Below are 15,153 nucleotides of genomic sequence, written 5' to 3' on the forward strand. Positions count from 1 at the left end.
GTTTCTCTGATTAAAACTCTCCTGATTAGTTCTGTTTAGTTGGACGCCCATCAAGTAAAATACCAAAGGTTTAAGGGGTATGAAAATGTTAGCAAAACACAGTAGATTAAGGTAAAATAATAAATAAATCTATTAATCCCATAATGAGCTAAAACGAATTTGATAATTTCCATTTGTAAAATTATTTGTCTTTCTAGTGTTTTTCTCTTTCAACCAAAATCTGGATGACTAAAAGTCTTCAGTCTGGTTCATTGGTCTCAACTAGCCCCTTTTTTGTAAGACAATGGTATTTACAGAGACTTTGTTGTTTTGGGTATTCTGCTTATTTATTTGGGGTATTTAAAATGTCTTCTGGTTTCAGTGGTAAATGTTAATTAGAAATTAAAGTCTATTGATCTTCAAGAGGGTGTAGTTGCATTATTTTGCCATTACCATTATATTACTTTAAAATGGTCTCAAAATAACAATATTACCATTTATCGCAATAACATCTGGATCAATTTATCATCCAGGAACATTTGTTAGGCTATATAACCATCACACAACACATTATTTTAAAACATCTGATGGGAAAGGTGAACCTTCACCCTCAGTTTCCTGTTGAGGAGTGGACAGGAAGCACAAACGATTCATAATAATACTGTTTACTGAAAAACTGCCAAACATGAGCGAGACAAAGAGACGTATGCACATGCAGAAGAGACAATACCACTGGAACTGGACGGAAAGAGGAGATTACCTGCAGATTAGAGTATGACTGCATACAAACAAGGATTACTGCAGATTATCATTATGTCACTCTTGGCAAGAACCACAAACACAACAAGTAGCTTAACGTGTTCATTTAGCCTCGTCATTCTTTAAAAACACTGCTTCCTCTTATTCAGAAAATGTTTAACAGAAAAGGAGACCAGGAAAGATCCATCCCTGTGTCTTGTTAATATTATTCCCATTAGTGGGTAAATAAGGAATATGCTGAGTGACTTTCAACCTTTTATTCAACATTATTGAGGTTTAATCAAAAATACTGATTAAATATTTGATTTGAAATGGGAACAGAGGACATATTTGTTCATACAGATCAGCTATCAAAGCAGTTTCTGACCTCCTAAACCTTTGCAACAAACGATAATCTGACCCACTAATGCGCTGTTTGTTTTATATTTAGCCAATAAGAGGAAGATTTCAGTAGATTACAGTGAGTGAATGAATTTGTTTGTTTTTTTTTTTGTTTAACTGAAACAAGTAATTAGTATATTATTTAAGACAACAGAGGTGAAACCTTCAATTGATAATTGGATTATTTTTTAACTTTTACATATAAAAACCTGTAAATATTAATATTAATAATGCCCTGCGACAGACTGGCAACCTGTCCAGGGTGACCCCGCCTCTCGCCCGGAACGTAGCTAGAGATTGGCACCAGCAACCCTCCCGACCCCATTAGGGAAGAAGGGTGTTTAGAAAATGGATGGATGGATAATATTAATAATAATATTCATTGACATTTCTTTCCCCTGTGGCTCAATCCCTGTGCAGAAACTAATTATTCCCTGGTAGATTTTTTTTCTGCATGTATTTCAAGAATCAAAAAACCAAAACCTGCTCACTGCTGTACAAATTTGAAGCTGATCTTCAGGTCATACATGACCTTGAAACAGGATGCATCACTTGCTTTATCAAACATAAAATGATAGAGAAGTCAAAAGAAGACTAACTGTATTCTTAGGGGAGCTTAGGATTTATTAAGCTAAGTGTTATTTTTCTAACACATGGCGTATTGAATGTAGGCTAGTTATCTTGGCTCATGATACCCAAACAAAAAAATAGAAAAGTTTGAGAAAAACTAAATACACCCTAAAACTGCATGTGGAAATAAAACATTAAACACACTCAAACTTTAAGGGGGTGTTCTATTTATATCACTTCTAGCTTCCTTGTGTAAAAAAAATGAGGATGCTGAGAGCGCTTAGTGATTTAATGACCACTCAAAACCGGGTGAAGCGTCCATCACCATCACCCTTTTTCCTCCAATCAACTTCAGCATATTCTCATCACTGTGATTCCACCAATGTTTAAAACAAGTTTTAAAATGGACGGTTGATTTTTGAAACTTGAGGCATCATGCATGACGATTAAAAAAATTGTAGCTATAACAAGTTTGGTTGTACAGATTGGACAGATTCCTCTCAGGAATACTCAGATGTCAGACAGGAAATATCGCAAAGCCTCTCGAGACCAAACATAAGTTCAGAGTAAGCAAACATGGCTGACGAGAGGGAGATAGATTCTGAACTGTATTAAACAGAGAACACACAATACAAAGATGTCTCCCGGACTTTCTGCTTCACCACAGCAGTTGTTTTGTCTTCTGTACTGGGGATTCCCGTCCATGTTTCTGTCATTTTGCTTTCTGATTACTTACACGACACGATCAATAGGCTATGTGATTGATTATTCGTGGAGAACACCAAGGACGCTGCAATATCAGACCAAAACAATCCAATATTCTAGATTTTAGATTGGTGGGGTCACAACGTCCTTCTAAGCGGACCAGATCATTCTCAACACACAACACGGCAGGAATATCTCTTAAGATCATCTCAGAGCCATCACAAAGAGATTGTCGAATGAAGAACAAGGCTTTATGTAACTGGCCTCAAAGTCAACCAGTCTAACCACACTTATTAGGGTATACTCAATCTGGGTATACTCAAGACCAATTCCAATGAAACCAATTCCAAGAATCTTTTGGAATTTGTCCTATGCGGAACGTTATGTGGAATTGTGACTCCCCACTTCTATTTCCGGAGATGAATAGTTATCGAGAAGATAATCTACTTTCTTCGAAGTGAGTAGGTGATAATAATAAAACTTTTGTTAAGATCTGGCAACCTTGTATGACCCATGTGGGCACCATGCTGGTGCCTCTATTAGATTATTACATTCTGCATAGTCATGTGAAAAGGTTGCTACATTTCACAAACTGTCGGTCGCCATTTTATTTTTGGGGTGTGTCAGGAAGAGATATTTACATTTTGTTGATGTTTTGTTGATGTTCTACAGACATAAAAACCTTTATATAAAAAAATGTATAGAAAAAAACAGTCTAACCATGACATACAACAGTGAGACTGATCAAAAATCAGCAACTCATTGGTTACAATAATGATTACTCATTTTACTCCTCAGTTCACACCTACTCGCCAACTCAACTTGATACCACTGGGAGTTTCCAATGCAGGATAACTTTAGCTCCTGCCAATGTTTGCTGACATAACTCACACCAAGGAGTCAATAAGGAGCATTAAACAGATGAATCAGGGCAGCTCCTTTTAAATACATCTAGTATTTTAAAATGTCCATCAAACACTACACCCATGTTGTTTTTTGCAGTAAATGTTTTACGTCTTACTGACTCCAGAGAGGCTTGTACATCATCTTAATGATGGCGCATTAAATCCTTTTAGAAAGTGCTCTCATGCAGTATAAAACTGGCTCTCAGAAAGATACAAGCAGAACAAAGTCAGAGACTGAATAAAGCCGTAACCTGAAAAGCTCCACTGCTGACAGCTTGACGGATGTCGGCTAGAAATGCTCTGCTGAGTGGATCGGTGTTACTCACCGTACCAAGCTGCTGGCAGAGAGTCCAAACTTATGATCCCTGCCTCCTGATCCCGACAGAAACAAGTCTTGGACACTTTTTTGTTTTCAGACGGTTAAAAACAGAGGCCAATAAACACGCTAATTTGTCTCATCTGTCTTCTATAAGTACTTTAAAGAGACAAAATCCTGGAGCCACTTACGGTAATAATACACACCTGTATATCACACTACATCACCATTATACTGCCTTTGAAAAGCCTCATCAAGGTGCTCAGAAACTCTTACAGAACAGCTGGAGAAAATAACATATATAGTTTTAACTGAAGGGGTTCTTAACATTCATTATGTTCATGAATGAAAATACATCATGACACTGACTAAAATAACACACACTGCCTATAAGGACTTACCAGAAAGGATCTAATCAATAGTCTTTCTCAGGTCGATTAACATGTCATCACTTACTCTCCATAATCTCTGAGCCAACCTACAGTGTCTTGCAAATGTATTCATGTCCCTTAAACTTTTCCACAGGTTTTCACATTACCACCAAAAGCCTCAATACACTGGAACCAATGGGACGGTGTGTCTGTGAGTATTAGTTTTGTTGTAAGACTTTCCTTATATCTCATAATTTTACCATAAAGCCAAGACAAAAGACGATTGTTCTAAACTCAGAGACTTATTGTATATAATATTTATGATGTTCAACCCATTTTTTTTTTACCTAAAAAAAAGAGATATTGCGAAGTATTTACAAGTAGTTGCAGCAGATGGTGGTAAAAGTTGTCTCCAAACTCCCCACTTCTAATTTAAGTTTTATCTCAGTTTCAGTAAACGCTGTATTGTGGATTTTACCTCGGTAGTTGGCGTTGTTGACTCATCAGTCAGCAGAATATGGTGGCATCTACAGGTTTTTAGTTATAACACAAGAGAAACGTCTTATAAGTAAAATAATTTGCCAGTGGAGACAGTACTTTTTTAAATCAATATTATTGATTAAAACCAAGCTTTTTGTTGCTGGAAGGTTACCTGTATGTTAGTTTTGTCTTATGCAAGTGTACGAATGTATTTACACTAGAAACAAGACAAAAAAATACTTGGTAAGTTTTTGTGCTTTTGCAGTTTATCACATAATAACTAGGCCTATACCAATAAACAATCAATCAATTAATCACATGATCAATTTAAACCAACTCAATAATTTCCATTTGCATGATTTATTGTTTTTCTTTTGTCTCTCTTAATGCAAAAACCGGTCTTCAGTCTGATGCTTTGGTCTCAACTTGCTCTTTTTTTAAGGATAATTTTCATTTTTCACTTTATTTGTTATTTTTGTTGTTTTGTTAATTTATTTTTGGAAATTTAAAATGTCTTCCAGTCCCAGTGTTAAATGCTCATTAGGATTTTTAAAGTTTATTGATCTCTGAGAATGTGTTCTTGCATTATTATTCCACTACCATTATTTTTACTTCAAAATGGTCTCAAAACAACCATTGTTTATCGCAATAACTTTCGGGACAATTTATAAAAATGTTATCATGACAGGCCCAAACAAATGTTTTTGTCTCCGAAAAGAGTGAAATATTAAAAACATCCACCTCGTGTGCCGATGTGGACAGTTAATATTTGCTGTTTTAGCGTCACACTCCCCATGTATAGAACATTCTCGATTTACGCGGTTTAAAATAAGCTAAAAACAGTGAGTTGTTAGCATTCCCCACCTCTGGGGGTTCTTCTGTTTTATATAACCTCTTTCTGATTAAACATCTTTCTGCAACAGTTAACAAAGCTATTGCTGAACATAACTTTGTTAAAAATATTTGAACTATTTTACTAAGGCTGTAAATCCTCTCAGCAGTAATAGTTGCAAAAGCCACACCTGCAGTTTAGCCTCAGTGAGCTAGGTTGACTGTGTGAAGATCTGTTGATGAAGTTGGTATTTTTATAAACTGTGCTTCATTTCACTTCCTGTGACTGAAAGCTTAAATATTCATCTCAATGACTCAACTCCTGGTTTCTTTATATTCTTATCCACTTAATTGTTGTCCTGAACTTCCTTCCCATCTTGCTCACACACAGACCCAAACACATGCGTGGTCTTCCTCGCTCACGATATCCTTGGCTGTTTTCCACCTCTCTAATATGGCCGTACATCCAGTCAGTGTTTAAAAAGAAAAATGTTCAGTCACTGACTGTGTCGGGCTGTGGCTTGTGCTGAGTCACCCCTCCTCATCCCTCCACACAGACAAACAGAAAGACAACTGTGTGTTCAACATGTAGGACCACATGTGGCCTATTGCAACATGTGTGTGCACCCATCTGTGTGTGTTGGTGTGTGTGTGGGGAGCTTCCTCAGACACAGTGGAGTCTTTTAGTCCCGCTGTGCAACAACCTCTCTTTGTAGTCACCCTCATGTGAAGCAGGGGAACACTGATTGATATTCAACCCTTTAAGTTGTGTGCTTTAAAGGAGGATACCACAATGTCTGATGCAAACTAAGATGATTACCATCAGAACAAAAATTTGGCAGTTTGAATTATGATTTGCATGTCGAGACAGAGTTCACATTTACAGGAAGGAGAGCCACTGGGCTGTTATTTGAAACATGAAGTGATCACTTCAATGAGGAGCTTCATTTCCTCTTCTGTTGTTGACTCTTCCATAGGAAGAGCCACGTTTCCTTTGGCCAGTTTATTGCAAGACTTTCTGCCGAATATGTGGCATTACCTCACTTTGAAGTGCCTTCCTGTTGGATTTATGACATGTAGGTTTTACTGCAGTGGCTCACGCGGAACATTTTGATTTAAGGCACATTAAAAACAATTATATCTTCAGCAGATAGTGGAATCTTGGGGTCACCATATCTCCATAACAACCATCAGACACCATCTACTTGCCATTTAGTTGTTTGGGAGAACAACAGTATGGCGGACCCCTATATTCACAGACTGACAACCAATCTCCTGAAAATAGCTAATAACTGTCTATTTTATTAGATCAACCACCAAATATACCTTATTATGGACGAATTGGTACAGTAGAAACTGAATTGGCACCACAGCAGAAGCTATCGTCTACGGTCTTCCTTATTTCCTTTCTTGAGGGTTCAGCCAATCAGCGTCAAGCAAAAAAAAAAAACAAACAAAAAAAAAAAACACTCCTGGATTGTGCAAACAACAGCCAATAGAGTGCCAAGTATAATTTCACATTGCTATTTTATCTTCCAAAGATGCTTTTTCTTTTGAATATTTTAGATGTGAAACTCATTATCTGGGGTCTTTGGCGATGTTCACACACCACGCAAATGCAACCAATATCTGACTTTTTGACCGCAATCGGAACGGTCATATCGCATTTTAAACGACTTTTAAGTTGTTCACATGACATAATTCTGTCCTGGAAGAAGCACACACAATAAATCCAGATGTAAAAAATGGCTGACAGGCCACAAACAGACGTTGCTATTAGTTGTGCTTTCGTTTTGTCAGCTTCCTTCGTCTTGTTATGATCTTGTGACAATTCGAAATCCATTCATAGACACTGGCATCCATTATTATTTCCATAGGCAGTGCACTGCTATGTGAAGTCTGCGTTATTTTTCTGCGGATGTGGGTCACTTTGGGGTTGTAAATTCCCACAGAAGTCTGATTGCAGTCGCATTTAATCAGTAATATGACCGAACATGCAGAAGTAAAAAGAAAAATCGGAGTTGAGTGTCAACATAGATTAATACACTTTGAATCGCTGTTTTGTTTGTTTATCGCAAGAAATATTGCAAAATTCACCAGTGTGATTGCATAGGACATCTTTTCTTACTATGGTGTTGTATTGACTCAAATTTTTCTATGATAAAAATATAGATTAATTGTTGAAAATTCCTCTTATGTTACAGAAAAAGCCAAAATGCTGTTCAAAGTGTTAACAGCCTGGATAATAACTGACAAATGTACTCAAATTAAGGCTTAAATTTCCAGTCTGTGGTTATTTAACTGAGTTTTAAGATTGTTTTTAGACAGCAGTAGGTGTTCCTAAATTTGGCCGGCTGTCTGTGCTTGAACATTTATGATCCGATGACTCAAGGCGTGTATTTCATCAGCGTTCAGCTGGGTTTAAGTACAGTGCTCCAAGATTTCAACACTGCCTAATTTCCAATAACTTTGGTGTTTAGTGATCCTCGTATACACAACGAAGGACAGAGCAAGGAGATAATCGTTTTTTAAAGAGACAAACTAAAGCCCTTTGCCGTACTGGGGCTAAAGGCTCTAATAGCCTCCCTGACTAATGACTCATTTGGGAAAACCTTGAAGGATAAAATTTGATTTATAGAGATGGATAACGCCAAACGTTCCCGTCTGGTTTCTAACCAGATCAGAAGGACTTCTGCACAGGAAGTCATTTACCGCTCTCCAGAAAGTTCATTTCATTGTGAGTAAAATAGGAAGAAACCAAAAAACAAGTATTAAGAAGACTGTTTCATAACTATTATTTAATTTGTTCGCCTCTACTGCGCGCTGTCACAGGGTTAAAGAAACACTTTCTCCCTCTCAGACCTCCAAGCCTCTTCCTACTCTTTTTCTCTCTCTCTCTCCTTTTTCCATCCCCTCGTATTCCCCTTCTCTTCCCCCGTCCGTTGCATTCCTGCTAACCAATCCTGCCTCTGTTCTCACTCGTATTCCCATCTGCGACTGTGTGGCCACGTTGGACCCTGGAGATTAGGACCCGCCCACTCGCTCCACAGTTAACCGTGTAGCTACTGCTTGGTTTCCTGCACACTTACTAAAAAGTAAACGGGGGAAGTTGCCATGGAAATGATGAGGAAATCTGATTTTTCTGCTAAAAGCATCCCAATGACTGAAGACCAAAACTCACTTAGCAACCCACATACCAAACCACTAAAAGGGTAGCAACGAAGGACAAAATTTGAACAATATTTATAAACCGGCAGCGTATAAAGAAGCCCTTCCTGCCTGTTATCTGCTAGCTCAGGGTTTCTGGTTTCAAGCTAGCATGGCTGGGTTTAAAAATAAACAAAGAGCTGGGGAATGTGGGTTTTGGAGGCTCTGCTGCAGCTGTTTCCACTCCACAAAACATAGCACACCTCTCAGATAACCTGAGGCACCTCTTCATAAACTGCACCTGGGATGAAGGTCCAAATGGGTTTTTCAGGGCCTTTCATCAACTAAAACAGTTTAGTCACATTACAACCTCAACCTTCAGCATATTTTCTAAGTTAGAGGTGAATAACTGTGGCATGGAAGGAAAATGAAACACAAATAAAACCTAAAAAGTGTGATATTAACTTGTATTCAGCCCCTTTTACCCTAAAATAAAAATCCAGTGCAACCAGGAGTTTCATTATTGGTTTAAAGAGGAAGGTATTCTGATCAGATGAGCCCCAAAAATAAATATTTTGGAAACACGGATTCACACATGGGGAACCTATTTAAAAGAAGAAAGATTTTATGACTTTCTTCTGCTGGAACAAAGAGAATTTCATACCTAAAGCTAAACCACCATAAACAGGCAACCACAGGTTCAACTGCACCGATCAAAGAAGCGATGCACCGATCGCAGTTTTCTGGCCGATCACAATCCCGAATCTTTAAAAAACCTGACCTGCTGAATACGATTTAAACCACTGCCATTTTTTTTTTGGTGGTGGACCATGGTTCTACAACATGGTCCATGCAACAGATCAGAGAGCAAATGCTTGCAAAAGATTTGCTCTCTCAATACTCAAAAGTATTGCCAAGAATACTTTTGAGGTTGTGATAAAGTGACAAAACTTAAAAATGTCAAAAGCGAACGATGCAGCGGACTTGAGAAATTTAGGTTGACTAAGCACCAACTAGCTTTAACCACATATCCATCCGTTCACTTTGTATTTCACATGCAATGGATGAAAATATGCTAAAATCTGGATGTCAAACGTACAACCAATGCCTCATTAAAATCTGCCTAACATAATCATTTTGCAATTTAAGAAAGGCTTTCTTGATTTAAATGGAATGAGGTTTTTCTCTTCACAGTCCAAAAACACAAAATCTTGCTTAGTATTTTTGGCCTAGTTTCTAATGTAAATGTATTGGTACACAATAAGACTAAAGTAACTTATGAGTAACTTCTTAGCAAGACATTGGAGGCTGATTTAGGCCAATAATTCGTTATTCCTTATTGATGAAAAATTTCTAGTTCCATTGGCAGATAATTTCACTTACAGGAAGACATTTTTCCCAAACAAGCTCAAAACAAGCTCCTTTTTCTTGCTGAAAGGTGACTTAGTTAGTTTTGTCTTATTTCAAGTGTACTGTGATATTTGCACTAGAAACCAGACCAAAAGTACTTGGTAAGATTTGGTGTTTTTGCAGTGCAGTGCTTGGTTAACCAACATAAACATTTAGCAAACCTTGTTGCCATGGATTTGTTCCACGACTCCTCACTAAGTACCCAAAGCAACTCCGGCAGAAACCACCAGCATCTTTACTTTGATTATATGAATGTTAAACAGCTCATAACGAACAAATTTCAAGCTATTTTAAAGTTCTCCTTTTTTACAATATATTCAGGAAAAACAATGCTCTTTCTGAATATATTGTTGGTTGATGTTGATGCTGGGGTTCCTCTCCAGTTACTGTCCGGCAGCACGTGCTTCACATCTCCCACTCTAACTGAGCCCAGCGCGCCTCCGTCAGTGAACCGACTGTAAATTCATCTCTTTGTTGTCTAACAGCCTCGGCTCAGACTGGATTGGGACAACGAAGAGGGGGCCGACCACGAGTATGGACGCCACCAAGTCAAGAACGAGAGTACAAAATAAGGCAACACTGTCACATAAATTCAACTAAAAGCTGATTATTCACATGCAAGGATAAAATGTAGTTGGCAGTTTCATCCCATATATATCCTATTAGGTGCTTTTGGGAACTTTATCTGCTTATAGATTATCAGTTCATTGAAACCTCCATAAACAATGAAAGATCTGCAGAGGATATTATTGGCAGAAAATCAAAGCATGTTGATTTCCAAATCCTCTTTAGGCCCATTAATCCTCTCTGCTGGCTTTAGAGACAGGATGGACAATGTCAGAGAAACAAAAGGCTGCAGTCTGGACTTTCAGACTGAACATTTCCCCTAATTACACGATTACTTACAGAAAATAGTCCCACATCTATGTTTAGCATGTTCAAACCAGGCGAACTATATGAAGGAACGTTTGTTGCAGTTTCCTTTTTTTACCAAGTCAACCTTTTGTTTTCGTCAGTTTCAATTTATTTGTTATCTGTTAGGAGAATGAGTTTATCTAAAAGGTTTTGTTTTCATATTATTATGCTTTTTCATGGTTTTACTAGGCTCCTTTTCTTTCTGTGGTACATTATTAACTGTGGGGACAGAGGTGACCAGAAGCTTGTGACTCGTTGAGATGAAATCCACAGAGACACAGGAAACAATGCCACGTCAATAGTCACACTCAGACTCAAAGAAAAGAGCTTGTATTTAAATGATGTGTAATCAATAAGGCCACGTTGCAGCTGTTTAGAGCTACAATGTTCATGTGATTAGGTTATACTCTGTTTCACTAAAAGGTAGCTGAGGACAGAGAGCCAGCGAAGTTGATCTCAGACAGTGTTTGACTGCAGTTCTCTGTGTCTGGCTTCTCTTCCTTCTTCTGCAGAAAAGTAACTTGTGTTCTTGGTTGATTCCTTGCAGGTTGGGAGCCAAAATAGACCCAACATTATTTATTTTATATTGGCTGTTACACTGCTAACTGCACTGACTGCACAAATTAAATCAAAGTTGTTTTTACATGTTTGACAGAGCTTGTCAAGCTATTGGTGTATTTAAGTGTGCTACTCTGGTGCAGAGTTATCAAATAATATTTTTTTTATTGGCTGATACTAATCTGTATCAGAAGTGAAAAATGTAATGTATTTAATGTAATGTAAATGTAGTTTAGTGCATGCAGAATCCTCCTGCATGCAGTTTAGTGATATAAATATCACTTCTTAAAGCAAATGGCATTGAAAGAAGTCAATTTAAAATGGAAATATTATTCAAGCAGGGTTTCCTTCAGTTGATTATAAGTCTGGCGGGCCACCAGGCTTCACTTGTGACCCCACCAGGCTAAATATTGTTTATTCATTTCATTTGTTTTTAAATGTTTGCATTTTTAAGACTTTATAGTTGGTGTTCAGGTATTAATCTTCCAATAAAACATAATTGTCAAGTGATATTTTCTAATTTCCTCTCAACTTTAAACATTTTTTAACTCAAAAACACAGCGGCTGCTAGATGAATGGCTGCCTGAGCTCCACAACCATCAGGCTTAGCAAGTTTTCTGAGGGAAACCTTGTTCAGGTGCTCTATGATTGCTATGCCATGCACTCACAGACATACAGTTACCTAAAAGGGAAGTACTAGATAGTTTTCCCATCATCATTTTTATTATTATCGGTCACTAAAAGCCTGGCTCTGTCCTGTCCGACTGCATCTGCAATTGCATCTTCTCCGTACTCCAGACACTGTGGACAGAATATGGGTCAAAGCCGGCTGACACCAGCTTACCAACTACTGACGGCAGCAGTTAGATACCACACAGCTGCCGCCGGGCCGTGTCAGAAAAACCACACGGACCTGCATGTGTCACCATGACCGAGGGTCTGATGAGGTGAAGGAGGATTCTCCTGACAGTTGCATATCCAGTCATCACTTCGGCTACAGACGGATCATTGTAAAGAGCTGGCCGGTCAGACAGGAATGACTGGACCTCTACAGTCAGACGAGGCATTTCAGAACCTTGTTAGACTCACCTTTGGTTGTGACTAACAGGGAAATACTGGGAAGTATGGGTTTTAAAGATATGAACCAGTTACAGGTACTAAGGAGAGTTTTGCAGACCAGTTTTCGCCTCCTGATTGGAGGACAAAGAATGACTTAATGGTCCTTATCAACAACTTTGGCCTCTCCAATTATTTCACTAAAGTGTCGAAGTTTTGGTTCCCCATCTGGTTAGGCTTGTCTCAATATTTAATTTTGTTTGACGATAAATTGTCCCAGTAATTACTGCAAGACCATTTTCAAGTAATATATTGACAATGAGCCTGTCGCAGTAAGCAATAAATCAATTAATAGCGTAAGTTAAAATTAGCTCAATAATCATTTGAATGATTTGTCGCTTTTCTCTCTTTCTACCAAAAACTGGATGATAAAGTCTTCAGTCTGGAGCTGCAACTAGCCTTTCCTTCTTTTATAGAGACTTCGTAATTCATTTCATTTGTGTTATTTATTTTGTCTTTTTAAAATGTCTTCCAGTCCCAGTGTTAAATCTTCATCAGAATTTGAGGATGTGTTCTTGCATTATCTTGTCATTATCATTTATTACTTGAAAATGGTGTCAAAACAACGATATTATCATTTATAGCTAAAACTTCAGGGGCAATTTATCGTTCAACAAAATTTGTCACTGCGCCAAGCCAAATTGATGATGACTTAATAATGCAAGACCAATAAATTTGAATCTCGTAAGGAACACTGGACAACATTTTAAATATCCAAAATAAAAAAACAATAACCAAAAAACGTTAAATACCAATACATCCAAATCAAAATTTCCCTTCATAAACTCTTCGACACAAAGCAACTTACTTAAAAATGTTTAATTTATATCACTAAACTGCACGCACTACCTGCATTCAATCGTATTGTATTTTCAACTTTTTTACATTTACTGATGACAGTTTCAGTTTTCTTTTTAATTGCCATTAATTAAAATTTATCGAGACAATAAGCCATAAGAAATTTTTCACAATCAAAAGATACTCAATAATATGGATGATAAATTGATTATCTTTACCAATTTTGTATAAGTAAGTTTAATTATCCAAGTGAAAAACTGCCAGCAGCATTTATTTTGAGAATTTTTTTGTCTGCGCAAAGTCATTAAAATAATTGTCAAAAACCAGATTTTGTTCCACCATCTCATATACTCACAATGCATTTAGTGCGCATGATAAAATATGTTCTCTAAAGTAATAAAAGCACAAGAATTAGAATTAGTGTAAATGGTATAAAAACAATGCTAAATGGACACACATTGCCAGGTTTAATTTTTTTAAAAGCATAAAATTAAAAAAAAAATACAGAAAAGCAGGGTTTATTTAAATAATGTGAAATAATTCTCAGGTGTGCTTTAAGCCAGTTTCAGCCAATCAGAACAAAGAGCCACGCTGCCAGCTTCATGATGAGGCTATAAAGCACCATGTGCCACATTTAGCCAACCTGTAGGAGAGGATGGGAAGTTTCTCCACATCGCTCCTAAAAACGACCAAAATAAGAGTTTCAATCATTTATTTTCACTGTTTGTGTCTTTATTACTTTAATTACAAACATGTGCATCAGGTTTGTAAACAGTTCTGTCTGAGAAATTAGCAAAGCTAGGCCAAAAGCAACGGCCAAGAGGCTGATCGTGTTTCTTTCTTTTGGATCAGGCTGATTAATTAATACGCCGCCGAATCGACAGGCTCGGTTCGTTTGTGTTACCTCGCAGTCGTAGAGGTCCGTTAGCTGGTCGATGATCCACTCCTCCAGGTTCAGTCTCTTCCTCAGCTCCTTTCGGTCGTATTTGACGGTAACCCGTCCCTGCTTCCTAACGGGAGTCTCCGGCTCCTCCGTGGTGCCGGCCGGCGTCTGGAAATATACCCGCGGTTGAGGGCTTGTCTCCGGGCTCGTTACAGCTGCCATTGTCGCTCGGTTAGGGGATGGTTTTTCTTTTCTTAAAAAAGGAAAATGGACCCCCCTCCTATCTGGAGGTGTGGAAGTGTAAAAAATGGGAGTGTTGTTCCACAAATAAATAGCTGTGTGTGACTTGAAATCCCCCCCGGTAAAAAAAAAGAAAGAAAAGAAAATAACGGTCGCTGAACCTTTTGTTGTACAAAATGGCTCAAAGGGACACTGACATGGGATGTCCGCTTCCACAAAGACACTCCGACTGTTGCTGTTAAAGTGGACGGGTAACCGGCTTATAGGGCTATTTCCAGCATCCAGACTCCCTGCTTCTGTTAAAAAAAGGAGAAGGCAGCGGAGGCAGAGCCGGCCTCAACTCTTCTGGTTGAGTACAAAGAGGAATAGCACGTCGGTCTCTCCGTTCCGCTGGCCCCCGGGAGCAGCGTGGTGGGCTTTACGGGTCTTTTCCGGGATCCGACTCTGATGGCTCGGATCTTCTGTGTACGAATTGTTCAAGCGTCTATTTTTTCAGCTTTTTGTGCATTTTTATTCTTCTATTTTTATATAATTGTGCTGTCGTTGTATTTTAATAGTACAGTAAATAAAGTTATACCCCTTCTCCGTTCCGCTGTTCCGAGTAGAGGAGCCTGATGGGCTTTCTGAGGTTTTTCCAGGATCCAATTCTGATGGCTTGGCTCATTTTAGTTCATTTTTCCATCTTTTTGTCTGTTTTTGTGGTGTCACTTGTATGTCAATAATATATTGAATAAAGTTCTGTTATTTCTACCAAAAGATGCAGCCTGGTGCTAGAGCAAATTTTGAACA

The 15,153-nt window shown here is 38.1% G+C and overlaps 1 protein-coding gene across 1 annotated transcript in view; it reads right to left on the bottom strand.

Annotated features, from left to right (window-relative positions):
• ppp1r14bb (protein phosphatase 1, regulatory (inhibitor) subunit 14Bb) overlaps positions 1 to 14,763 on the bottom strand; it is a 34,721-nt gene extending 19,958 nt beyond the window's left edge. The window contains exon 1 of the mRNA XM_044097616.1: positions 14,146 to 14,763. Coding sequence (XP_043953551.1) covers positions 14,146 to 14,346 — 201 coding nt within the window. The 5' untranslated portion in view covers positions 14,347 to 14,763. The remainder of the gene's footprint in view (positions 1 to 14,145) is intronic.
• Between the last annotated feature and the right edge of the window lie 390 nt (positions 14,764 to 15,153).

This window comes from Gambusia affinis, linkage group LG18 (genome assembly GCF_019740435.1).
Source record: "Gambusia affinis linkage group LG18, SWU_Gaff_1.0, whole genome shotgun sequence".
Classification (NCBI taxonomy): Eukaryota; Metazoa; Chordata; class Actinopteri; order Cyprinodontiformes; family Poeciliidae; genus Gambusia; species Gambusia affinis.